This window comes from Diceros bicornis, chromosome 17 (assembly GCF_020826845.1).
Source record: "Diceros bicornis minor isolate mBicDic1 chromosome 17, mDicBic1.mat.cur, whole genome shotgun sequence".
NCBI classification, from domain to species: domain Eukaryota; kingdom Metazoa; phylum Chordata; class Mammalia; order Perissodactyla; family Rhinocerotidae; genus Diceros; species Diceros bicornis.
Window position 1 is genome coordinate 31803600 of NC_080756.1, and position 27804 is coordinate 31831403.

General features: G+C 38.8%; 1 protein-coding gene across 5 annotated transcripts; it reads right to left on the reverse strand.

Annotated features, from left to right (window-relative positions):
• Positions 1-27663, reverse strand: RESF1 (retroelement silencing factor 1). 5 transcript variants are annotated; one of them, XM_058558536.1, is made up of 6 exons: positions 27316-27663; positions 26704-26796; positions 13604-13669; positions 4676-9808; positions 3310-3393; positions 1-759 (listed from the first exon to the last, which is right to left on the reverse strand). In XM_058558536.1, exons 4-6 carry the CDS (start codon positions 9750-9752, stop codon positions 593-595), a joined length of 5328 nt encoding a protein of 1775 aa, XP_058414519.1. In that variant the 5' UTR covers positions 9753-9808; positions 13604-13669; positions 26704-26796; positions 27316-27663; the 3' UTR covers positions 1-592. The 5 variants fall into 5 exon arrangements, with proteins under 5 accessions (XP_058414519.1, XP_058414521.1, XP_058414518.1 ...); XM_058558538.1 differs by lacking the exon at positions 27316-27663 and having other exon boundaries at positions 4676-7003; positions 7049-9808; positions 26704-26850; XM_058558535.1 differs by lacking the exon at positions 27316-27663 and having other exon boundaries at positions 26704-26850.
• Between the last annotated feature and the right edge of the window lie 141 nt (positions 27664-27804).

The following is a 27804-nucleotide window of genomic DNA, read 5'->3' on the forward strand; positions in this document are numbered from 1 at the left end:
TATTTTATTAAAAAATAAATGTTTATTTCAAGTATGAAAAGTAATGTTTAAACAATATCCAAAATTCATGTTCAGTTTAACAAGTATAGAACAAGACTTCTGACAAAAAGTTCACAATTAGGTATAAAATACTTAAGAATATACTTTGACATTCACAGTGAGCATTTTAAAAAATAAGTTTTGCTAATAAGTTTTAGAAATAAAAATATATTTACAGTCCCAGCAAAAACAAACAAGTCCTGAAATGAGGAACAGTCCTCCCTCAGGATGGACAGTTAGCATTTCAAAATAAGATTTGTGTAAGAACTTATTCTATTAATAGTAAACTTGGTTCAATAATGTAAAAATTCAATACCTTATGGTTTCCCTGACAAATATCACTATTTCTTACGTCTGCTACCCACACATAAGGTTCTCAAGCCATTTTAATTAAGTAATTTCAATGATATACATAACCTAAGTGGTAACCAAACTCTCTGAGAAATTTTATCATGGCAATTCTGCCTATTTCCAGCAAAATATTCTGAACACAAGGTAAGAGAAATTTTCTGGTGGCAATTACAGAACCATCAGAAGAATTAAAGTCTCAAAATTATTTTATAGGACTGCTACAAAGGCTTCTGCTTCTCTTCTCCATGTACATCTTTTTGTAGGTTTGAAACATTGCTTTTGAATCTTTTACTGGGTTTTGTAGTGTCTCAATTCCATCTGCACTGAAGCTTCTCTTGCAGACTCTTGAATTACCCAAAACATTATCATCTAAGGAAACAGAAATTTTATTTATTACTCTTAATGTTAGTGACCAATACACAATCAATCAAAATCGATAGGGAAAAGATGCATTCTTCTCTGGGATAAAATTAGGGCAAGAAGTTACAAGTTTGACCAACTATGGCTCTTTACCTACAGAATTATGAATTATACACACAGGACATCTTGCCTTTCCCTTTGGGGGCTGTTTTCTACTTTGATCCCCGTCTTCACTGTCCAAGGCTGTTCTGCTCTACTTTTACTCTTGCTCAGTGAAATCTCTTATCATTTGCAGACTATCATAAATGTGACCTTCTTTCAGCTCTCTAAACGACCAACAGAAAGAGTGCAAACATCAGCCAGTTCCAAACAGTGAATGGAAAGTACTGTTTTAATATCCTGGCCCTGCTATGCATTAGGTATTCTAAGACATGCCTGTACTTTTCTGCTTTGTTAGACCATTTCAGTGTTGCATTGGCCTCACTATCCTTTTTGTGATGGGCCCAGCTTTTCCTACTTCTGTGCATTTCTAGATATGCCTCTTGATCTCAATAGCTGTTCCCCCTATTCAGAATTCCCCTACTTTTCATTCCTGCTCTAGTCATTCCTTTCTGGATAATAGTCTTGTTTTACCTTTCTGCCTGGGTGGGTCAAGTATTCTGTCCTCTTAGTTCTTTTATCTATTTCAAGTTCTTCTAAGTCATTAGCTTTCCTTCATGTCAGTTAACACTGATGCCTGAGGTGGGTCTCCAAGTTGCTTTCCACTGGATTCTGTTATTGCCTCTTCTGACAGTTTCACAACTGGCTTTCTTTTCTCTTACTCTGACCGATAGTTTCACAACTGGCTCCATCCACATTCCAACCTTTGATACCAAATTTAGACGTGTACTTATCTAAAAAGTTTCTTCACAGCTCTTGGGGAGTCTGTGACATGTTTCTGTCTCACTTCAGGCTGGTTCACGTGCTCCAGCCTCTTCATCTTGGTATATATTTCATCTTTCCCGAGTTCTCATCCGACTTGTGACAGAGCTCTGTGACTTGTTTCTTGGCTTTTCTCTCACCCTGCTGCAGATCTTACTGTGCTTTTCCCCTGGTTTGTGCTTTTTTCATCATGATTCCAAGTACTGATGTCCCACCTTTGTGCTTTTCCCCTGGTTTGTGCTTTTTTCATCATGATTCCAAGTACTGATGTCCCACCTTCACTGTTTACTGCTCATCCTGTTCGTGGCTCTTTATGTCTCTCATTTAGCTGTCTTTATCTCTGAGCCTCTTTGGTCAATCTGTGCATGCATCCGTCTTCAAGTATTTTCAGATTCAGATTCCAATTATGCTTCTCACCTTCTCTGTGAGGTAATGCTTGTCTCTGCTATTTCCAAGTACCTTTCTTGCCCCAATCTCCATGCCCATTTCCATCTCTCTCATTTTTAACTTCCTGTTTTCCAACTTTAGAAGTGTTTTTTCCTACTCTCAGACCTCTCACCAATTCATTTCCCCTTTTGGTTGTTTTCCTGTTCTAAGAGTGCCATTTCTTATTCCTTTGAGTCACTGATTCAACTCAGTTTTTTCCTATATGCATGACTCAATTTCTACATGCCTGCTTACATATATTTAAGCTCTCTTCTCAACCTTTGTCATACTTCTTTTTTGAAAATGTGCTTCTCTTTATTGTTGCTCATGGTGAAATTCTGCTTCTTTCCATATTCAAGCGATTCTCAACTTCTGTCTTTGTGTATTCAATTAACCAAAACTAAGATAAAACTGCCAAACCCTAGCTTCTAGTTCAATGAAAAACTCTAACAGCAAAATACGTTCATTCCACTAATTAAATTGGATACTGAAAGCTCTGATTTTTCTGGTTGGCCCTCAGCCCAAATCCCTCCCCTGCAAAAAAAAATTTAAATAGGAGTATCAGTCTCTCATCAAAATAACTTAAATTCCACACTTAATGAATTTCAAAGAGAGGGGACCTGGCTCAAGGCCCTATTCAACTACTAGACATGTGATTTTAGTCAAATGATCTACCTCATTGATAAAATGAGAACATTCCTGTCTACCTGGTTTTGAGAATTAAATGAATTAGCATGCAGATCATCTAATTCAGGGGTTGGCAAACAGGGTATAGCGTGCAGGCCAAGTCTAGCCTTTAGCCAGTTTGGGTAAATGAAGTTTAAGTAAAACATAGCCCATACTCATTTATTTTTTATTCTACGGCCATTTTCTCACAACAGTGACAGAGTTGAGTAGGAGACCTTATGATCTGCAAAAGCTAATATGTACTGCATAGTCCTACACAGAAAAAGTTTGCAAACTCTTATCTAACTCATTATGATGAGAATTATTTTCTTGTTAAAAGGAAACAGATTATTGCTTCCCTCTCCACAGCATGACAGAAAAAACAGGAAAATGTCTTCCTGCCACTCATACACACAAACACTGAATCATTTAAAAAATATGCATTAAAAACCAACCTTCACAATAGTTTCATAACAATAATCCAGTTAATATATGACAGAGTGCCAGATAAGTAAAAATAAAAATTTAAATAGATGATGATTTTACCTATTTCCTGGTTGGCTTCCGGCATCCTTTTCTCCTCAGTTACACATTTTAACCAGTCTTCTTTTGTACTTTTTATTCCTGAAACTATTTAAATATTCATTTTCAGATCTCTAGATACTGCTATTCACCTCTTTTAGTACTATAATGAAGGAAAATCATGTAAACCAAAAATAGATTTTGGAAGGCATTAGATATATTCACATATGACTCTAAAAGGGCCTAGAAAAATGCCTACTCCCATTTGACGTGCCTGAATATCTCACAGTTGAAAAATGAATTGCTTTAAAAGTTTATCTTCACTATATAATCATGTTTCTCCCACTTAGGCTGAACACCAACACATCTCAAGGTATTGAAGGGCACATGAGATAGAAGGCATATATAGCCCCCAACTACTTCCAATGTTCCCGTTACACCCACGCCTCGGATTCTAAGGATCTAGTCAAAAAGGACCAGGTGAAACCACCAATACTTTACAAAATGAATTGTACACTATTTAATCATGTATCCTTATCATCTTCCAAGAAAATGTACCTTATTTACATTGTAACTTTACACACCGCAACAGATACCATCTGAACAGCACAGGAGAAATTAAAAGATTTTCATTCAAATTCTTTAGTTTTCCAATCTGGGTTTCTCAACACAATGTTTTTTAAGTAACTACAACCACTACAGCAAATAATTAGTCATCTATATTTTCTTCTTCCTTCCTGCACCACACTGAGAATTCTGTCATTCAGCTAACCAATAATCATGTTTGCTGTTCCGGATTTGGCAACTTAACACCAGATAATACTGGTTCCATGGTCCTCTCATTTCATGAGTAGACTAGACGTTACCACTTTAACTTTAGTGATAACAGAGTTACCAACTGCTTCAAAGATGACAATGTTAAACCATTTCCATATGTATAAAAAGATTTCATTAATAATCATTATATTTCTCCTCCTATACAGACCAAAATTTCAAATTCACAGCACTTTGAAATTCCAAGCCCAAAGGAAAATCAACGAAAGCAAGACTCTTGAGATAACGTATACTTGACAGTTTTCTAACGCAGCACAAAGAACGCTTTTCACAATATAGCCTTACTTGGTACAAAATGAAATCTTTGTATTTGGCAAACCTTACAATTTTATACACCTCAACTTTAGTACAAATTAGGTACAATTTACAATAAAGGGCAGATAAATTTGAAACAAATATTGCCCAATGAGCCATCGATTTACTGAGAAAAATAAATACAAAGTAATGCCATTCAGGTCTTTCCTAGCAACCCAGATGGCATGAGAGGTGCTAACCCACTTGTTGACCTACAATACTTTACAATATTGCAGACACTATCAAAACATTCATACTGGACCTTGCACAGGGGCTTGCTCCTTCCCAGGACAAGGCTGCAGATCCTTCCGGTCTTCAACAGGGTTTGTATTCTTTATCAGCCCATCTGGACATAATTTAAACTCCAGCATTCTTGATTTTTCTGTGGTATCTTTCACAAGCAAAAGGCTCTTAGGTTTATTTTCTGGTCTCTTCTCTTTATTAAGCTTCCTGGGTGAACCATCTAATTTTGTGAGACAAATGCTCTCACGTTCAGTACATTTAAAGGCAACTCTGTTCAGGTACAGTTTCCTTTGATCCTTTGACTGGGGAGACATTTGGCTGAATTCAACATCATTATTTATATTGGTTAAGTTTTTGTCTAATTTGGTTTTATCGATCCACATTTTATCAGGCTGCTTTCCACCAACTGTTCCTTTAACATTCCTCGAAACGTTCGTTTTAGACTCCTCGGAGTGGTGGATTTTTATGTTCTTACCATGGTTTACATAAATATTGATTGGTTCTTTAGAGGTCTGCACGCTGCTACTCTGTCTATCGTTTGATGTCCCACAACTCCCTACTCGCACAGCAAGTTTACTGGACCTCACGTATTCAGAATCACATGGTACATTCTTCACATATTTTTTTAATGCTTTGTTACCCACTGTTTCTTTATACTTCTGCCTTTGTAAATACTCCTTCTGTGTTAGAACTCTATTAAATTTAGAGGAACTATCCTTGGAACCTGAGGACATAACATTTGATACTGCCTTTTCTTTAACCCTGGCTCTTTCATTTGAGGTTGACAAAAAATTACATAACTTAAATGTACCACCTCCCACATTTCGGTTCTGCTCTCGCTTATCATGTTTCTTCCTCTTCATCTCTGAAACATGTACACTCCCTTCGTCTAACTTCCTTTTTTCCAAAATTTTTTGTGTAGGGCCTCCTGCTTTCAATTTTCTCTTTTCTGGTGATACTGACTGTACCAACGAACCGTTCTTCACGTGTAGATCTTTGTTTTTATTTGTCAAAAAACATGTCTTTGCTTTTAGTGGACGTGAGTTTGGTGCCACGAGCCTCTTCTGCAGGCTCTCTTGAGAAAACTTGGTCATTTTATTACCAGAGTGAAAAGTTATCTCATGAAACTGCAGTTTTGCTTTTCGTTTGTGACTCTGCAAGAAATCTAGTTTTTTATCACCTTTAGATAAATACTGACTAGATACTTCTTGTTCTGACCTTAGTGAGCTGTTATGTTTTGTTTGGGATCCATCTTTTATATTCTTGCCTTCTTCTGTTAAACGAAAATGGTTTTTCCCATCTGGAAGACTCAGAGGAATCTTTGGCTTGTTACTTGGAGAACTAGTAAATCCAACAGGGACATCTCTATCAGAGGTCCTCTCTCCTTGTTGACAACTGTTGGTCTCCAAAGGAGGACATTGATCTTTCCCTTTTTCTTCCCCTGAAGTCTGGTTCTTGATGGAATTACACTGGCACTGGGGAATTCCTTCATAAACCATAGAGAGCCACCCCAACGCACAGCAACGGACGTCATCTTTCTCAGAATCCACTATCACAGAATCACAGCTTTCTCCATCTGTAAGTGCTTCTGAGTCACACCGGCTCCCTTCTTCCATGACAGCCTTCTCTTTCTGAGGTTCTGTCAATTTGTCTGCCTCACAGCGTTGATCATCCTGTTCAGGAAATAATTGTTTCATTTCCTCTGAGCTTAATATTTTAATTTGTATTTGGTCTGTTGAGTCCATTGAGTCTTTGGAGTTACAATCGGTCTTATCACAAGTTTGATCTTTTGAGATTTCGTCTGTTAATTTTGGGGCCACAGAGCCCTTACATGTGTTCACAGCTTCAATACCATAGGGAAATTCTTTTAAAAGTTCTGACAGCTGATCATGTAGGTATAAGCCGGATGTCTTACCATCAAGAATCTCATTTCTTGCAGGATCTTGGGCAGTGTAATCGCAGGACACAGCAATTTCCTCCAGGGAACTATCCTGCTGATTAGCAGCTACTGAACACATACCATTAGCCATGCTTTCTTTTTCAGTGATTTGCTCCAGATTGCTTTCCTCTACAATTCCACTATTTGCTTCAACATACTTCAAAGATGGTGATTCTGGGGGCTGAAGTGACTTTGACTCATCAGTTATTTTGTGTGAGATATCTGTGCACTCTACAAAATCATCTTTTTGAAAACCAAAGTCTTTATTTTCAGTGATGTTGTCCAATTGTTTTTGTCGTTTACTACTAATCACTTGGTGATTGGGTAGAGAAGGTTCCTGTAGCTCAACCTTTTTCAAAGGGGGTGAGTTGAATATCTTTGCTATTTGGGAATTATAAGATGTATTACCTTCAACAAGAGAACAAATATTATCAATCTGTAATGATGTATTACCTTCAACAAGAGAACAAATATTATCAATCTGTAATGTATCACCACTCACAATATCATTGTCCCTTGAGTTACATGAGGCTTGCTGATCACTCACAGGATAATGGATATCTGGTTCTGATTTGATATGCTTTCCTTGAGTGGTATTAGGTGCGCCTTCTGAATTACCATTAGTTGACTCATTTTGCTTTTCCTTCTGAATTAGTGGGAAAATCTTGGTGCTTGCTGTAGTACTTGCTACTGGTTCATTAACTTTCAAAGCAGCAGTAACTCCAGTATTTTCTGCCAACTGATTTTGTAAGCTACAGACACTGCCTTCTTTAATAACTGGATACACTGTTTCAGGTGGAGCTTCAGGTTTTATTTCTTTGACAGATAACGTTTTGACATCTGAAAGAATTAAGGGTGACACTATAGCAATCTGAAGTTCTGTTCCCTTTGTAATAGTTGCACCTAGAGACTCATAATTCTGTACTACCATTGACAAAGTTGTTTCTTGTGAGCTGTTTACTGTCTTATTCGGAGAATTTTCCACAACTGAAAATGGACTCTTATCACAGATTTCCCCAGGCTTTGAAATTCCAACTGCTGTTGTATATGTTCTTGACCCATTACACTGTTCTTCTGTAGGTTGTGAAGGTTGTTTTTTCCACAGAGAAAGACACGTTGCTAGCAATTCCATGGAACAGTGACTGTCATTTTTAGAAGACACTCCATTTGTAGAGGATTTACGCTCAAGGCAAAACGAATTGTCTGAAATCTTGGGATTTATCTTACAAGTACTTGGAGGTTCCATGGTTTTCAAATTCAGTTGGTTACCAGTGATTCGGGTATTTGGATTCCTTTCAAAAGTATGTGGTTTAGAATCCTGAATAGTTTTACTAGCATCTTTTAATGATTTCTTTGGAGTTTTATCTCCATGTGCCAGTAAACTGAGAATTAGCTTATTTTTATTTGGATACTTTGAAACATATTCCTCAAAAGACGTAGACTGAGGAAAAGAAGTTGTTCCAGAATTTGTTGGCACATTTTGTTCAACGTTGACAAAATTTCCTGATGAAAACGGGGTGTTATTTAATGTTGCCTGGGTAATCTCAACAGCTGATGTCTTTAAAGAAGTCATAACTTTCAAATCGTGTAACTGGTTTGGCAGCATTGGCAACTTTTCTGAACAGACAGGATTTTGTAAAACAGAATTGACTTGGTTAAAATTTCTGCAATTGGTGTCCTGAATGTTGGAATTCAATGTACTGTGTGTTACATTTGTTTCCTCTAGAGATTCCATGGCTGGTGCTAGTTTATCCTCTGCAGTCTCTGGAGTGACTGGGGTTACCTGTGGTTCAGACTGGATTTTGGCAGTTTGATTCAAAGACAATTCAGAATTTTGAGCTGACTGACTATATGGGGTATTTGTTGTTTTAATACAACCTGCTGCCATCAAAAGACTTTTATTAATTTTAATTTTCCTTGCAAGTTCTGAAAACTTCTTTTTTATTTCTACCAATGTTTTAATATCCCTCACTAACTTTTCTTTTGTGACACTTGTGTCCAGTACTTGACTTGAAGTTAGATTGCAAGAATCCACTCTTTTCTCATGATTATTTTGAGGAAGAGTCTGAACACCTTCTACAGAAGATCTAATGGGTCCATTAAAAGGCTGACTGATGTTGGTATTTACTTTCAAGTTACAGACATTTCCAGTCATGCTGACATTATCATTAAGGTTTTGCCATTGCTGTTGAAAGCCTCTACAGAAGTCTTTCCTCATTTCAGGTAAGTGCATTTCTTGACTCTGAGGAACTTCCAAAGAGTGTTTAATAACATGCTGAGTACTTTGCAACGGCTGGCTTGCATACCTACAGTCATAAGGAGGAGGAGGTCTTCTGTCAGTCTGAGAAACTGCATATTGATATGACTGTATAGTTGCAGTCTGCTTTGACTGTAAAGTCAGTGCAGAATTTGGAGGATGACTATTTTTAACTTGTAATGATGTAGATGGCATAGGGTTTTGTTTCTGAGTAGGATCTTGCATAAAGCTTTGTGATGAATAACTGTATTGCTTTGGAAGTGGTCTGTAATCCGGATAAGTCAGTCCATTAGATGTATACTGTTGTTGTGCCCAATCAACCTGTTGGTCTGATAAAGATGGGTTTAGTCTTGGGTTTCCCTGATAAGTTACAGGACCGCTTACAGAATTAGAAGGGATCATTTGTAGTTGCATAGAATAGGTATCCGATGTTACAAATTGATTCTGTAGTGCATGTACATTGGGCGTATTAGTTCCAAAACTGGTTTGTTGAGATACAGTTGCCCCTGTATGAGAAAGCAAAGAATTCCGCATTGGTGAGTTCAACCATACATTTTGTGTAACTCCTGAAGACATTTGCAAATTGTGATTCAGTTGTTTTGGTCCTTTAACATTTGCATATGTTATTCTTTCTACTGAAGTTTGTGAGGCCACAATTGTCCCACTATGCATATCAGAAATAGGGATTTGTTGAGGAGTTTTATAATTTCTTATGTTGGGCAGTGGCTGTGAAACTGGATTTGCATTACTGAGAAACATGCACGCTTCTTGATTACTTCCAAGATAGTTTAAAGAACTTTGAGATGGTGTGTTTATTAAAGCCTGCTCCAAAAAAGAGGTTTGGCTTTTAGGATACTGTGGTGGTAAGGTGACAGTCTCTGGTTTTGTATTCCAATTCATTGTTGAGTTGATGAAGTTGCAGTGTATTAAAAGTCAGTTGTTCGAATATCAGGAATCTGTAGAAAATAAACATCTTTTATTAAAAAGCTGTTTTTCCTGGATAGAACTTCTAAGAAAATTAGTTAACCTTAACACCAATGCTGCCTATATTATAATTCCTGAAATCTCAGATAAGACAAAACCTCATCTTTAATTCGGGGAAGAGGAACACCAAAGGAAGATGCAACAATAAATATGGCAAATGTTCATAAAATTTTGGGGGTGTTTAACAGGAATTCATTCTACACAATACAGTCAGCATTTTGTGGTTTTTTTGGTTTTTTTTTTAAAGATTTTATTTATTTATTTCCCCCCCCCAAGGCCCCAGTAGACAGTTGTATGTCACAGCTGCACATCCTTCTAGTTGCTGTATGTGGGACGCGGCCTCAGCATGGCCGGAGAAGCGGTGCATCGGTGCACGCCCGGGATCCGAACCCGGGCCGCCAGTGGCGGAGCGCGGGCACTTAACCGCTAAGCCACGGGGCCAGCCCAGCATTTTGTTTGTTATGTTTAAGTGGTAATCACTTCCTGCTTTTATTTATACTAACTAGCTCTTTTTCTAAAAAACCCAGGCTCACTGTAAAAAAAAAAAAAAAAAAAGAAACTTCAAACATACAGTAAAAAGTCCTGTCCATCCTCACTGTCTAACGCCCTAAGAGTATCTATTGCTATCTTCTCTTTCAGAAAATTTCTATACACAAAAAACACTAATACGTAAATAAAACCTCATCTTTTAAAACAAATGGAATCCTACCAAACACACTGTCTACAGTTTGCCTGATCTTTATTACTATACTTAAGATATCTTATCATTTCACTACCCATCTATCTACCTCATTGTCTGCATAACATCCCACTATATGGGTATATCACCATTTAACCAGTCCTCTACTCATAGATATTTGGTTTTCTTAAGTTTTTGCACTTATAAACTATTCTATAGTAAGCATTCTTCTATTTATGCTCTTATATTCATGCTAAATGTTTCTGAAAATTCCTACAAGTGAAATCAATGTGTGAAAGGACATTAAAATTATTTTCATAAATAGTGATAAACTGCCTTGTAAAAAGGTTGAAACAATTTACACCCTCACCAACTGTATATAGACATATCTAAAAATGGACAAACCCATAACCACAGTAAATGATAGGAGAAAGACAGATTAAAATAACAAAATTAAACAAACAACTCAAACACACTGACAGGACACCCAACAACTGCAGAACACACATTATTTCCAAGTGCACATGGAATTTTTACCAATATTGACCACATGGCTCAATTTTCAAAGCATTAAAATAATTCAGATTAATTCACAGCAGAATTAATCCAGAAATTATAGAGAAAAGGTAAGTAGAAAATTTAGAAACAAGGAATTCACTTTATACTCATGCAGAGAGTGAGCATGACCAGCTTGCTCGTGTTTCTTCCTGTACTCATAAAAGCACAGGTCCTATTGGATCAGAGCCCTACCCTATGACCTCATTTAACCTTAATTACCTCCCTAAAAGGCTCCATCTCCAAATATAGGAGGTTAGGGCTTCAACATGAATTGGGTGGAGGGGGGGGGCCTACAATTCAGTCCATTACAGCTCCCATCCCCATGTTCAAATAAGACTTGAGGACAATTTATAGCATTAAATAGATTTATTTTTAAAAGACTAGGAAACAATCTCCACATTATCACAAAAAGTGAGAATAACAACAAGTTAACCTATGGAAAAGAAATGAAGACAGAGTGCAATAAACAAAATAATGAACAAAAAAATAGAGATTCAACAAGTCACAAGCTGGTTCTTTAAAAAGAAAAATAAAAACAAATAAGCCAGGGCCAGCTCGGTGGCGCAGTGGTTAAGTTCATGCACTCCACTTCAGCGGCCTGGGGTTTGCGGGTTCGGATCCCGGGCACGGACCTACACACCACTCATCAAGCCATGCTGTGGCAGCATCCCACGTACAAAATAGAGAAAGATTGATAAAGATGTTAGCTCAGGGCCAATCTTCCTCACCAAAAACAAAAACAAAAAACCAGTAAGTCTCTGACAACTGATCATGGAAAAAGAAAACATAATATTGTGAAAAGAGGCTACCACTAGATCCCACAGACATTAAAATGATAAATATTTATTTTGAGTAACTTTATTCCCATACATTTAAAATTTAGGTGGAATGGAGAAATTCCTTGAAAAACACACCTAACCAGGACTGACATAACAAGAATACCATATCTCTTTAAAGAAAATACAATTAAATATCTTTTCACAAAGAAAATGCCAGGCCCATGTGGCTTTACTGGAGTATTCTACCAATCATTTATGGAAGAAATAACCCAATATAACCTCTTTAAAAGGATAAAAGAGAATACATTTCACAGCTCATTTACTGAGGCTGTCATACCAAAAGCTGAAAAGAAGGAAAATTAAGCCAATCTCTCAGAAACATAAATGCAGACATCCTAAACACAATGTTAGCAAACCAAATGGGGTGATATACCAAAAGCATAACACACTGTGATCAAACGGGGTTTATTATAATACAAGGCTTGTCATTTGAAAATTAATTACGATAATTTTTAAAATCATAATCATTTCAACAAGATGCAAGAACTTCTGATAAAATTCAATATCCATTTATTAAAAGAACAATTGTATCAAACCAAGAATAGAAAGAAATTTCCTTAATTTTGATAAATGGTAGTTTCAAAAATTTAGGCCAACAATAAGACAAAAAAAAACGCCACTATCATCCCTTCTATTCATCATTGTATTGGAGATCCCAGAAAGAGTAAGAATTGGGAAAGAAAACATAAAACTGACTATTCATGTGAGTTATGTAGAAAACCGAAAACCATCATAGATCTTTCAGATCTATAAAGTTATGGGTCATAGGGTACTCACTAACAAATTGAAGAAGGCATGCACATTTTTGGATTAAAAACAGGTCCCAAGGTGAAAGATCTGTTTATTTCTCACATACCTTCTCCCAGGAAAGCTCCTTAATCAACAACCGAATGATCAGGTAGAAGTGTAGCACACAGTAAAAAGCAGCACCTCTACTAATGAGTTAAGGATGCCTAATACATTGCCCTAGTTCTTACGTGAACTTGGGAGTAGGAGGCTGTTATGCTTTGAATTGTGTCCCCCATAAATTCATATTTTGAAGCCCTAACCCCCATTGTGACTGCATTTGGAGTCAGAGCCTTTACGAAGGTCATTAAGGCTAAATGAAGTCATAAGCGTGAGTCCCTAATCCAACAGGACTGCTGTCCTTATAACAGAGACACCAGGTGTATGCACACAGGGGAAAGACCAATAAGGTCACACAGAAAAGGTGGCTGTCTGCAAGCCAGAGAGAGAGGCCTCAGGAGAAACCAAACACCTTGATCTTGAGTTTCTGGACTTTAGAACTGCGAGAGATAAATTTTGTTGTTTAAGCCACCCAATGTGGTTATTTTGTTACGGCAGCCCTAGGAGACTAATATAGATCCTGCAGGTAGGAAGAGAAATGATCTTTAAGAGTAATTTAGGTTTTTTCCCCTCTCTTTCTCCTTTGCTGGCACAGAAGAAAATAAGCCTAGAAAAGCTAACTACCTAAGTTAGAGGGAGGGAGTTAAAAGTTTTTTGACTACAAGTCTCTACTTTTAGATACAATGTATTCCCAGACCTTTTGAGAATATATTGTAATGGAGATGACCAGAGACAGGGTTTCCGGGGTCTATCATTTTAATTTCTCTTGGAAAAATAAACTCTTTTGCCCCAAATTTCCACCCCACCCCTTATCAACCTTTACCTGTGACAGCCATGGCACTCACCTGACACACTCCAACTATGGCTGCACTTAAGAATCTCCTTCTCCACACAGGAGTAGCCAAAATTTTCTGGGGAAAAAAAATCACAAGCCAGCAGACTGATTTTACTTCATGAACGCAAACAACCACCCAACACTGCCCAACAATTCTACTTCATTTTAATGAAAATTTATTAATATGAAAAGTAATTTTATTTTCCCTAAGATCTTTTCTCTCCTCCCTGGTCCCCAGCCACTCTAACTCACACACATGCTCCCCCTACTCAGCTGCTTATATTTCAGAGGGAAAAAAATAGCCCCATCTGTCATGCTCCCATCACCAAATCTATAAAACATGCATCCTTGTAAATGTAATCTATGTTTACAGTGACTGACCTGACCTTTCTCTCACCAGATCTCTACCTTTAAAATCCTACTCCCCTTCTCTTTATTCCCAGTATCAACCTGTCTCTACTGGATTAGGTCATTCACACATGCATGCGCATGCGCACACGCACACGCACACACACACACACACACTCTAAGATTGTCAGTGTTCAAACACGACCAAGGGCCCAATCCCGTGGGTAAGTGATTAAAGTTCTGCATGCTCCACTTTGGAGGCCCGGGTTTGTGGGTTCAGATCCCAGGTGCGGACCTACTCCACTTACCAGCCACGCTGTGGCAGTGTCCCACACAACAACAACAAAAAAAAAAATAGAGGAAGATTGGCACAGACATTAGCTCAGAGCTAATCTTCCTCAAGCAAAAAAACAGGAACACTGGCAATAGATGTTAGCTGAGGGCTAATCTTCCTCAGCAAAAAAACCCAAAAAACGGGCTGGACCAGTGGCGTAGCAGTTAAGTTCGTGTGTTTAGCTTCAGCAGCCCGGGTTTTGCCAGTTCAGATCCTGGGCATGGACCTATGCACCACTCACCAAGCCATGCTGAGGTGGTGTCCCACACAGAAGAGCTAGAGAGAAGTACAACTAGGATACAAAAAATAAACAAAAAACTTTGGGAGTAAAATAAACAAAAAACAACAAAAAAAACACAACCAATAACCTCACTAGGCCCCACGTTCTTCACCTCTCCACCTCCACACCAGTGATAGTCTTTTAACTTGGTTAAAAATCACAAATCAGATTTTATTATATAATTTATTATACAATTATATTATTATAATTTTTATAATAAATCAGATTTTAAATGCTTAACACCTTTAAAGGTAGAAATAAAAATGATTTTTGAAAGTAATTTGTGCTTTCACAAAATAACTAAAAATATATAGTGAAAAACATCATTAAAGAAATTAAAATGTTACATTAGAAAATATTCACTTAATGCAAAAGTAAGTAGTAAAGGAAGAACAAAAAGACATGAGACATTGGCAGAAAAAAACAAGGAAATAGAAGTTTTAAACATATTGTACACACCCACACTTATTTCCAGTGGAGATTTAAAAAAAAAAAACAAACAGAGTACCTTAAGTTGTAGATTAGTGAATAATTAGCCATTCGTTGCCCTGTAGGTTTAAGGCTCTCTCTGGCAGTTACTGTGGATTGGATCTAGGATTCAAAGTACTCTTGTCAAGTGGTGAAAGGGTCAGCAGCCCAGTAATGGGAGCAGGTGCCATCAAGCTATCAAAGCACTGGATTCTTACATTCCATTGTGGGTAATTCTCCTAGGAACATCCTTGCTATCACCAGCTATTTCTGTTGTGCTGTGGAGTCAATTCCACTCCTAGTGACCCTGTGCACAGCAGAGCAGAACCCCGCCTAGTCTTTTTTGCACCATCCTCTCACCTTTTGGCACTATTATCAGACAATGCCCTGCTGCTATTCATAGGGTTTTGATGGCCAACTTTTTTTGTGGAAGTGGGAAGGTCCTTCTTCCTAGTCTGTCTGGTCTTGAAGCTCTGCTGAAACCTGTCCATCAGGGGTGACTGTGTTGGTATTTGAAATACCAGTGGCATAGCTTTCAGCATCACAGCAACACACAGCCACAATATGACAACCAACAGATGGGTGGTACGGTTCCCTGACTGGGAATCGAACCCGAGCCATGGCTGTGCCCTGAATCTTAACACTAGACCACCAGGGCTGGCACAGGTAATAGTGAACCCTAAATAATGATCCTAGATACAGTTAGCACAAAGTTTGGCTCTACTAATCCCAAGCATCTGGCTGTAGATTTTACCGTTTGAAGAACAGGCAATGCTGATAAGATCTGGTGGCCCTCACTGGGAGGCAAGTAGCCCTTGTGTGTTGACATTGATAAAGTGCTATGGCCCAAACTCGCGGAATTCAGAGTCATAATTCACATACTCCTAAAGAGAGATTCTAGAGAGGTGTCCTGTGTGTCATCGTGAAAACAGTCTTTTTAAATTTTAAATTAGGGCCGGCCCCGTGGCTTAGTGGTTAAGTGCACGTACTCCGCTACTGGAGGCCCGAGTTCGGATCCTGGGCGCGCACCGACGCACCACTTCTCCGGCCATGTTGAGGCCGCATCCCACATACAGCAACTAGAAGGATGTGCAACTATGACATACAACTATCTACTGGGGCTTTGGGGAAAAAAAGAGGATTGGCAATAGATGTCAGCTCAGAGCCGGTCTTCCTCAGCAAAAAGAGGATTAGCACAGATGTTAGCTCATGAGATCTTCCTCATAGAAAAAAAAAAAAAATTCTATACCCATACTATGCAAAGAATGTAGTTTAATTGAAAATCTGTCAACCCAGCAGCTTCCTTTACTCGTAAGTTAGCCTTATGACAGAAAATTACAAAGCAAAAACATAACCTGAAAATCATACCTTTGGGGAATAATCATATTAATACCTATGTTAAATACAAACACACAAGCACACACACCCATAAACAGAAAGAACTCTAGGAAAATGGACGTATTATATTATGGTTTGCCATGGACAGGCCTGCTATAGGTCAGATGAAATAGTAAGAAATAGGACATGAAAGGGCAAACTGAGCCACATCAGGAAGTGTTTTATATACAACGATGACCATTAATTTATCAAAGAAACTGGAACACTATTCGAGTGAAAGATAATGCTATTAATAGCCAAGATAATAGGAATGAAAAAAGACTGTCTCAGGGCCACCCAAAGGATGCATATCTGACAACGTTTAGCAGGCTTCAAGAAACGTCAGATGAATAAACATTATCTATAATCGCTGAACATCAACTTAAAGAGATGTCTCTATTTAAACTTCTATATGGGACAAAGTCCCCCATCCCTCCCTTCACATCTATGTCAACATAAACATTCATGATTTCCTCTGTAAGCATTTCAAGTACCTCAAAAATATAGGACCTCTTAAGAAATATGTCATATTCCTCTCATACCTGAAAAAAACATAAATTTGTTCTGGTATTTTAAATTGGAACTTTCTCTTATGGCTTTATAAGTTGTACTTCTAATGTGTTCTACAAACCAAAGTTTATTTGGAGAGTGTCCACTGATGTGGTTAAATGGAGGAAAGCCAGTGTTCTTCACTGAAAAACTGATATGCATTAGACAAAGCTACGGATACTTCTACAAAAATCAACAAAATCACAAACACCAACACTTCAGCGTAGAAGCCACGTTTCATGATTTACTCAACCTATTCTAGGCCTGGCTTGTCGCATGCTTAGTCACGGGAGAAATTAGGCTATCAGCCCTTGAATTGGGCTTTCAAGAATAGATTATTCTCAATTTTGCATTATCTGTAATACAGCTCCATAAATAATAACAGCTAACATTTGAGAATTTATGCTATGCCAAGAACTGTGCTGAATGCTTTAAATACATGATCAAATAAATCTGTCACAGCAAATGCAAATGAAGTCCAGCCGTCCTCCCTAAGCCGTAGGGCCATGGCTAGCAGGGCTTAGAAGTCCCACTAACACAGCTGTTAGGTAGGCTCTCCACTCTGCCAGAGACAGAAAGGAGACAAGAGTAAATGGATTCACATATAGTTTCTTCCTTACTCGAACACCAAAACCAACATCAGGGTCTCTAGCCCCACTGGTGATACCAAGGCGGGTAACAGGCTGCCGAGGAGCCAACTCTATAAACTGTAGCCCTTTTACAGCCTGCAGCTATACCCCAAGGGGAAGGCAGGTAGTCAAGTCCTGTGCTCAAGTGAAACTAGGGAGGCAAAGGAGAAACAACCTTGTGGCTATTTCTCACAAGGCTGCTTATCAGTCTTTGTTTGGGGAGGACCTGCACGGTGTCCTGCCAAGGTGTGGGTCAGACTGAGATTAAGCTTTGCCTGTTCAGCCTATGAGAAGAGAAAGGTCATCCAAGCACCATGAAGCTGTTCGCCTACATCCCTACCCTCCAATCTTACATGTATCCAGCTACAAATTCCGCTCAGAAGCCCAGGCCACTCAGTCAGACACCCTAACTTACTGTACTTTCTCTTAGGCAACACCGGGGAGGAGTGACCAGACTGTGACTTGGGAGGATGAGCTGGCCTTTTGTGGAGGTCAGGCCACACCAGGCTACCCATATGGAGCCAAGCCAGCCAAGTATGTCCCAGCTACCATCAAGGTTCACCAGTGAGAGCCACGCGGCCTTCTCCCTGGGAGAACAGGGGAGGGGGAAATAAATTGCTCTCCTTTTCCTGAATGATTGACCTAAGTATACAGCATGGGGTGGAGGCAATCACATATATCCTATCATCACCAGCCAGCAGGGAGTTCAGAGCAATGTGACTATCATTCGGGCTAGAAAGTTTACACTAGCTTGTTGTGTCTCCAGAGCAGAGGTCAGAGACAAATCTCAGAACGTTCTGTGGGAACGAAAGATTAGAGTACACATGAAGACGTCAGTTATCCTTCACTGGACTTCTGCCTCGCAACTCACTTTAGAGCCCTCTGGGTACCCACCTCAAAGAAGCACGATCCACTAGAGGGGTGGTGGTCTTAAATATCTAGAAATCTCTGAAAACTGCCCCAAGTACCCCATCAGTGTTTGTCAGAAAAATATAAGCTACACAAGATGTGATATTCTGTTGGGGGACAAATTCCATCAGGAGTGTAAGTATTACTTACTACAATACGAGTGAGCCAACTCCGTGCCTCTTGAGATGGACAAACTCGTTGAGTGGAAATGAACAGAAAAGCAGGCTGAATGAAGTGCCTCTGAAGAGAAATGTGATAAAACTTACTCCCTGTTAGTTACCTCTGTCATTATAGGCCACGTTCCAGTGTTCTGTTGAGAGCACTGCAAGAACCTCAACAGACGCATTTTGTTGTCATGGAGTTAAGATCCAGATTTTATAAAACTGAAGGTTGAGATTAAGGAATGATGCAAGTAGACCTCAAGGACCAAGAGACCTGTAGGACAGAATCTACCTTCTTATCAGCAGGGTCAGGTAAGGGAAGACAGATGCAGCAATCAGTTAAATTCAGAGCGATAACTATAGTCTAGAAAATACATACAAGAGAGTTCTGCTTTCCCTTAATCAGGAAGTCATGGCTAACAGGATGAGGTATTCAAGCCTTCACCTCAGGACATCATTCCCAAGAACATCCACTCTCAAAGTCAGCAGCCGCTTAGAGTTTCTAAGTGGCCTTAGATTAAGATCTTCCATTGGCCAGCAGTTATGCTAAGGATGGTGGCAAAAGCTTGGGGTAAATTACAGTTCACGATTTCTGGCCCTAGTCCCCCAACCCTGACCTCCTGGGTCTATTGTCTTCCTTCCAAACAAGCACAAGGGAGCTATGAAGGTTTTGCTGGGTGAGAAGGAACAGCAATCATTCAGTTCTGAACTGATCAGTCGCATGCTCTAAGCCACCCTGGCCACAACACTTTGTCCAACGACACGGTCATCTAGAAGGAAAATGTAAAAACTGATAGAAATTGTGGCAGTGAATCTTTAGGGCCACAATGAAGCACTGACCTACCTGAGATGAATTTCTGTCATCCAATAAACACCCTTCAACCCACTTCAACTAAAGCAACACGTGGCAAAAAACTGAATGCAGAAGGAGAATCTATTTTCTATTAAGCCAGACATTAAAGACTGATGAATAAATGAAAAGCAATAGGATATATTGGAGGATATGAGGAAGCCATCTGCTTCAAAACTTAATTCGGCCTGACCTTGTTTTTCCAGAAAGGCCTAATGTGGCCTGTTGAGCATGCATTGTACATCTGCTTTAAACACTGACAATGTCCCAAAGCCAAGAATGATGCCCTTAAAGATAGGGCTGTTGCCTCCCCCATGTCAGCATTTCTTTAAGGATAAGTTTCTCTTCCAGAAACCAAGGATTAATTACTGACCTGCTTTAACTCATCTCGTGACCACTGACCTGCTGACCACCGACTCGCCGTGTACACCTTGTGACCGTTGACCTGCTGTGCTAGCAAAGCATCTCGTGACAATAGTAAAAGAGATGTTCCTGTCATATGTGATGTATGTTTTTTGTTCCAAGACGGTATATAACCACTCTGTACACCCCGCTTCTTCTGAGTGCCTTCTTCCTTGGGGAAGGAAGCCCTTGGGCTATATACTCCTCAAAACTGGCTCATATTAATAAACTCACCCCAATTTTGATTTATAGATTGATTATGGATTATTTGCACTGACAATAGATTTTGCAAAACTACAAAACAATGTCATTCGTTTCACTATTGTTTTCAGAAAATATTTGTATTAACAGGTAAGGATTGTTACTTTTTTTTTTTTTTGCCCTTTTTTTTTAATAATTTTATTTATTTTTTCCCCCAAAGCCCCAGTAGATAGTTGTATGTCATAGTTGCATATCCTTCTAGTTGCTGTATGTGGGATGCGGCCTCAGTGTGGCCGGAGAAGCGGTGCGTCGGTGCGCGCCCAGGATCCGAACCCGGGCCGCCAGCAGCGGAGCGCGCGCACTTAACCACTAAGCCACGGGGCCGGCCCAGGATTGTTACTTTTGAATGAAATAATTTAAAAATTTTTTCAGCTTTAGTTTATATAGGTTACATCAATATTGCATTAGACACTTTTTTTTTTTTGTGAGGAAGATCAGCCCTGAGCTAACATTCATGCCAATCCTCCTCTTTTTGCTGAGGAAGACTGGCTCTGAGCTAACATCTATTGCCAATCCTCCTTTTTTTCCTCCCCAAAGCCCCAGTAGATAGTTGTATATTATAGTTGCACATCCTTCTAGTTGCTGTATGTGGGATGCGGCCTCAGTGTGGCCGGAGAAGTGGTGCGTCGGTGCACGCCCAGGATCCAAACCTGGGCCACCAGTAGCGGAGTGCACGCACTTAACCACTAAGCCACAGGGCCAGCCCCCTAAAGAATTTTTAATGTATGTAAATACTTCCTGAGACCATATGTCCCTGCAGTCTACAGGTGCAGAAAAGCATGTCCATGCAGTTCTCATGGAGGGAGAGCCTAGAGGCATGCACCTGACCTCTATGGACTTTGCCTACGCATAGTTTTTTCCTGTTGCTCCTATACTGTATCGTTTGCGGTCATAAACTTTATCCATGAGAATACAAAAAGAGAGAAAAGGAACAAAACCATAAGTTGGGTCACTGAAAAGATGAACAAAAAAGAGAGAATACTATGATCAACTGTATGCCAATATATTCGATAATTTGGATGAAAAGGACAAACTCCCTGTAATATTGTAATTTACAATAAGAAATATAGATTTAGTCTTGTCAGGTTGCTGGCACAGAGCTCCCAAAACCCTTGGATTTTCCTAAGTGATGAGAGTGATAAAAGTGTCTTTTGTTAACGGAGTGACTTTTGGACACACCTAAAGATGGGTGCTAGCTGCCAGGAGAACCAACCATGTGATTAGGAGGTTGGAAGTTTCGGTCCCATCCCCCACCACCACCTCTAGCAAGTGGAGAGGAGCTGGAGCTGGAGGTTGAATCAATTGCCAATTGCCAATGATTTAAACCAATATGACTACGTAATGAAGTCTCCATAAAAACCTACAAGGACAGGGTTCAGAGAGCTTCCACGGTGGTGAAAACGCGGCGATTTGGGGAGAGTGGCATGCCTTGGCAAGGGCATGGAAGCTCTGTGCCCCTTTCCATGTATCTCATCCTATGCATCTCTGTCTGCCTGTCGATCTGTATCCTTTAATATCCTTCGCAAATAAACCAGTAATCTAGTAAGTAAAATGTTTCTGAGCCGCTCTAGCAAATTAACAGAACTCAAGGAGGGGGTCACAGAAACCTCTGATCTACAGTCAGCAGGTCAGAAGTACAGGTAAGGGGGTTGTAGCTGGTGGGTCAAAAGCACAGGTGACAACCTGGGCTTGCAACTGGCGTGAAGGCAGTCTTGTGGGACTGAGCCCTCACTCTGTGGAATCTGTGCTATCTCTGAGTAGATATGTCAGAACTGAGTTGAAGTGTAGGACACCCAGCTGGAGAATTGCTTGTTGTTGGTGTGGGGAGAAACCTCCCCTCACAAACACACACTGGAATTGGATACAGAACATCAAAAGACCCCAAAAGACACAATGACCAAACCTGAAGATGTAGGAAATCTAAACTGACCTATAAAGAGACTGAATAGTAACCAAGAAAACATCCAAAAAGAAAGGGTTAGGCCTAAATGGCTTTCTGGGTGAATTGTACCAAAAATTTAAAGATTTAAAATTCTGCAAACTCTTCTAAAACAAGGAAGAGGAGGGAATACTTCAACTCAATTCTATGAGGCCAAGATCACCCTAATACCAAAACCAGAAAAGAAATCACAATAAAACTACAGACCATTCTGTTATGAATATAGATGCAAAAATTCTCAACAAAATACTAGCCAACCAAATACAGCGGCATATAATTACATGCCATGACCAAGTCAAGCTTATCCCAGAACAAAAAGATTGGTTCAATATCAAAGAAAAATCAACGTTATGTATTATATCAATAAAGAAGAAAAACCACATGATCATCTCAGTAGATGTAGATAAAGCATCTAATATGACTGAAATTAAAGACATCTTAAAATCCAACACCCTTTCATGATACAAACACTCAAACTAGAAATAGAAGGGAACTTCAACCTGGTAAAAGGCATCTACAAAAACCCTACAGTTTACATCATACTTAATGGTGAAAGACTGAATGCTTTCCCTCTAGGGGATCAGGAACAAGACAAGGATTGCTGCTCTTGCATTTCTACTCAACATGGTACTAGAAGTTTCTAGCCACGGCAGTTAGGCAAAAAGAAAAGAAATAAAAGACATCCAGATAGGAAATGAAGAAGTAAAACTACCTCTACTTGCAGAGAGACATCATCTTGTATACAGAAAATTATAAGGCATCCACTAAAAAACTCATAGAACTAATAAACTAGTTGGGCTAGGTTGTGGAGTACAAGCTCAATATACAAAAATCAAATGTATTTATATACAACATTTAACCTAAAAAATTAAGAAAACAATTCCATTTACAGTAACATCAAAAAGAATGAAACACTTTGGAATAAATTTAACAAAAGTGAAAAACATACTCTGAATACTATAAAACATTGCTAAAAGAAATTAAAGACCTAAATAAATGGAAAACCATCCCACATTCACGGATTCGAAGATGTAATACTGTTAAGGTGACAATATCCCCCAAATTGAGCTACGGATTCAGTGCAACCCTTACCAAGATCCTAGATGTCTTCTTTGCAGAAATTGAGAACCTGATCCTAAAGTTTATTTTGAAAAAGAAGAGTAAAGTCGGAAAACTCACATTTCCAAATTTCAACTTACTACAAAACTACAGTAAACAAGACCATATGGTACTGACATAGGATAGACACTGATTAAAGAAACAGATTCCAAAAATAAACCCTCACATGTATGGTAACTAGTAAAGAACTAGAATCCAGAATATATAAAGAACTCTTACAACTTGACAATACAAAGACAATTCAAACTTAAAGTCAACAAAGGTTTTGAAAAGACATTTTTTCCAAAGATATACAAATAGCCAATATGCACACGAAAAGACGCTCAACTTCATAAACCATCAGGAAAATCAAAACCACAATGAGATACCATTTCACACTCACTATGATGGCTATCATCAAAAAGACAAGTGTAGGTACGGACGTGGACAAATTAAAACTCTTATGCATTGCTGTTGAGAATATAAATGGTTCATCTACTTCAAATAGCAGTCTGGCAGTTTCTCAAAAGGTCAAATATAGTTACCATATGACAGAGCAATTCCACTCCTAGGTATATACCCAAGAGAACTGAAAACGTACGTCCACACAAACACTTGTACACGAATGCTCACAGCAGCATTATTCACAGCAGCCAAAGAGTAGAAACAATCCAGGTGTCCATTAACTGATGAAAGGATAAACAAAATTGTGGCATATCCATACAATGCAATATTACTTGGCAATAAAAAGGAATAAAGTACATACATGCTTCAACATGGACAAACCTTAAAAACATCATGGTAGGTGAGACAAGAGTCACAAAAGACCACATATTATGATTGCATCTATATGAAATGTTCAGAATACACAAATCTAGAGACAGAAAATTAGATTAATCGTTGCCTGGGGATGGGTAGGTTGGGAGAGAATGGGGAGTGACTAATGAGTATGGAGATTCTTTTGGGGTCAAGAAAATGTTCTAAAATTGATTGTGGTGATGGCTGCACACTATGTGAATATACTTAAAACCACTGTACACTATAAAAAGATGAACTGAATTATGTAAATATAGTATATGAATTACATCTCTTAACTGTAGTTTAAAAAACCAAACCTAGTATTTCCTTATTAGCACACACACGGGCAGATGACTCAGTAAGAGCCAATGAAATTTCGCTATAGACTTTTCGTAGAGCAACCAGACCAAGGGTATACCCTCCACAAGCTGAAGCTGATTGGATATAAATCCGGAGGTGTTGGGGCCACCCAATGAAGGGAGGTGTGCCTGAGAATAAAGTCAACGCTTAAGACAGCAGAGCTCAAAGACAGAGTATGACTCAATTCTCTAAAACTCTTTCTTTCAGATTCAGAAGCTGGAGCCAGCCAAACCTGAAGGTCGGGTCACATGAACTTTTAAGTATGTGATCCAATCAATTCTCTTTTGGGGCTTAAAAACTAATAATCTGCTTATGATTTCTGTTTCTTAAAACTTAAGTGAATGACATAATTTCTTATAACACTTTGCAATTTTAACCACAAGTTAAAGATTTTATTTACAAATGAAGTCTTGTAATTTAATACATCTCAAGAGAATCTTAATGATTGTCATTAAATCTGCAATCACAACAACTATGAGCAAATGTCTCACTTGAGACATTTACTTCAACAGGCCAGCCTCCAACATTGCCCTTCAATTTACAAGCACCCTTAGGGTCTCAAGAATATGCACATTACATAGCTGCCTCCCAACAAAGCATTTAGAATCCTTCAAGGTCCAAGATTACTTCTTTCTTTACAAGGTTTATTACAAAGTAATTTTTAACTTGCATCTCTATAGACATAGTTGGTAAATTGTTCTCTTTATCTCAAATTGAATGCTTTCCAGGTCTATTTCACAAAGAGTATGCCTCCAATGGGGGGATGGGGCAAGGGTGGTGAAGGCCTGGTTAGACAAAAAAAATTCTTGAAATTCATCTTTATAAATGCTTTTGTAAATTTAAATCAATTCCCTAAATATTTGAGCTCCTATTGTGTCCAAGACATTGATATATCTAAATGGGAAGAGATTCCTGTACATCACAGAAGACAGACGGAAAAACAAGGCTTATGGGCGAATCTGCCCTGGCTAGAGAATTTAATGGAGGCATTCTTGATTTCAAACAAGACTGCGGGTAAAAACTAGAATTGGGTCTAGTACTTCCTTACAAAAACTGAACCTATAACAGGATCTACGGAGAAGGGTTTAATCAACACAAAGCTGATAAACTGATTTAGAGCTTAAATGAGCAAGCTGAATTTCCTCCAAGGTAGTGTTATTGTCTTGGGCCATAAAATTTATTTCCTATAACATGACAACAGCTAGAAGTTATTGAGCACTTACTATGTGTCAGAAGCAGTTCCAAGTATTATATGTATGAAACTCAGGTAACTTATCACAACAATCCTACGAGGGAGGTACTACTGTTACCTACATTCTACAGATGAGAAAACGGAGGCAGAGAGGTTAAATATATTCTCCCAAGGTTGTACACATAATAAGTGGTAAAGCCAAAATCTGCAGCTCAGCAGTCTGATTGCAGGGACCATAGGCTTAATCATTACAGACAGTTTCTTAACACAGCTTGGTGTTTACGGGATGGCCCTGGAGACAATCGCTTTGGCTTTACAGGTTGGTATCTCATGGAATGGTTCTCCCAGAGTTGTGCTCTGTGCTACCCTCCCCCAACTCCATGTGCCAGAAATAAATAAAAACAATCAAATAAGAAACTGAGCATGTGGAGAATAATTTTAAGCAGTACTCTGCCCAAGTAACTTAGACCACAGTTGCCCCACCATAAATAATCTCTTTCATATCCTGCAAAGATGAACTGAATTCTCCATGCTATGCCAACCATATTATTTCCCTTCGACCTTTGTCACAGAAGGGGAGCAGAATATGCCACCCAAAAATATGCCACTTCAGCATTTTGATTATTTTGAGTTAAAGTTACTTAAGAAACAGCTGGTGCAAGGACACTCCAACCTCCTTTGTCTCTCTGCAAGCGAGATGTAAATCTCCCATGTGAAAGGTACACTTTCGGTACCAAGAGAATAGAAGGCATCCTTATCACCAGATAAGGAATTTAGTGCTGAGAAGGCTGAATTAACAAACCTTGTTACTTCTTCACTAACTTGCTACCCCACGCCCAAAACCCTTTGTCCAGTCAGTTCTTCACAAATTTATTGTTTCCTTCTCTAAAAGGTATAAAAGCTGCCTGCTTTGGTCACTTCTTTGAGTCTCATTTTTATGGGCTCCCGTACATATGAAAATACATTTGTTTTTCTCCCGTTCATCTGTCTTATGTCAATTTAATTATTAAACCAGCCAAAGAACCTAGAAGGGAAGTTTTCCTCCAAATCCATTGTGTCCTATAGTTTAATTTTTAACCAATGCTGATTCATTTAATTAATAATTTTATTCCATAACATAAATTAGAGTAAGCTACTTAGAGGTGACATACTTACCTTTAAATATGACGTTACTCGTCTATTATTGTATATGCTCCCATTTCCCTCCAAACACATCAGTACGCCTCTACAGTGTTTACTTCTTTGGTCCTAGGGATGGCAAGAAATATTTTATAACTAATAATTTAAAATAAAATTTATATTATATTTTTATTTATGTAAAATTTACATTAAATTTATAATAAAAGTCCATGCTAATGTTTACTTGATGTGACATTACTGTGCAAACCTGTGTTCCTAAGAGTGCACCAAAAGCATACTAAGTTTACTGAATTCTTATTAAGTGTACAAAGTAATAGAAATAGAAAACAGATCTGGTCTAAAATACCATTCACTTTTTAACTTAGAATTCATCTGCGCTCCTCCAGGTCCATGTTGTCCTAGCATTCCAAAAAAAAATACTTCACCTTAGCAATTTTCTTTACTGGATCAGTAAAAGAGAATCTGATTGCACAGGAAAAAAATAGGTAATCAAAACCTTAACATTCGCGCATGGTAACACTGACTAAAACTTAAATATGATTTACAGCTAACACATTAAGCACAAAAATCCCCAAACAAGCTCTGCGACCCGCCTATCAAAATGCACCTCAAGTGCATACACATCACCTGCTGTTCTCTTTATTTTGGAGGTAGGCACTAAAGGTATTACAAATCAATTGTTTTCACTGGGACGATTCCCCGAAAACTGGCTGCTGAACTCACGACCCTAAGGAAATGTGCTTAGAGAATTCGCGTCCCTCGAGAACACCTAAAATCGGTATGCATTTGTGCATTTAAAAGTGCCTCGAGGAACTAAACGTTGCTGAGGAACAGAAAGCATCTCCGGCAGACGCGTTCGCGGGCCACCTGGAGATGCCAGCGGGGTCAATTGTTTCGGGGGGTTCAGCATCATGGGGGAGGGGGAGGGAGGGAACGCTCGAGACTTGGTAAATGCAAAAACAAAGATTTTTTTTTTTTCACGCCAGCGACAGGAAATCATTAAAAACATAAGCTAGTCTCACACCCACAAACCGCCTTATAGTTGAACAAAATGCGTCCTGGCCCTCGCCGCCCGCGAGCTCTCCCGTGAGGAGGAAGGCGAGGTAAAGACAACAC

What these genes read in the sequence shown, in the direction of transcription:
- RESF1 (XM_058558536.1), bottom strand. Translation starts at nt 9,752, where the DNA reads ATGAATTGGAATACAAAACCAGAGACTGTCACCTTACCACCACAGTAT. An exon ending in GGAGCAAGCCCCTGTGCAAG is followed by an intron (nt 3,394 to 4,675) that starts GTCCAGTATGAA and finishes ATATTTAAATAG; the next exon opens with TTTCAGGAATAAAAAGTACA. An exon ending in GGAAGCCAACCAGGAAATAG is followed by an intron (nt 760 to 3,309) that starts GTAAAATCATCA and finishes CTGTTTCCTTAG; the next exon opens with ATGATAATGTTTTGGGTAAT.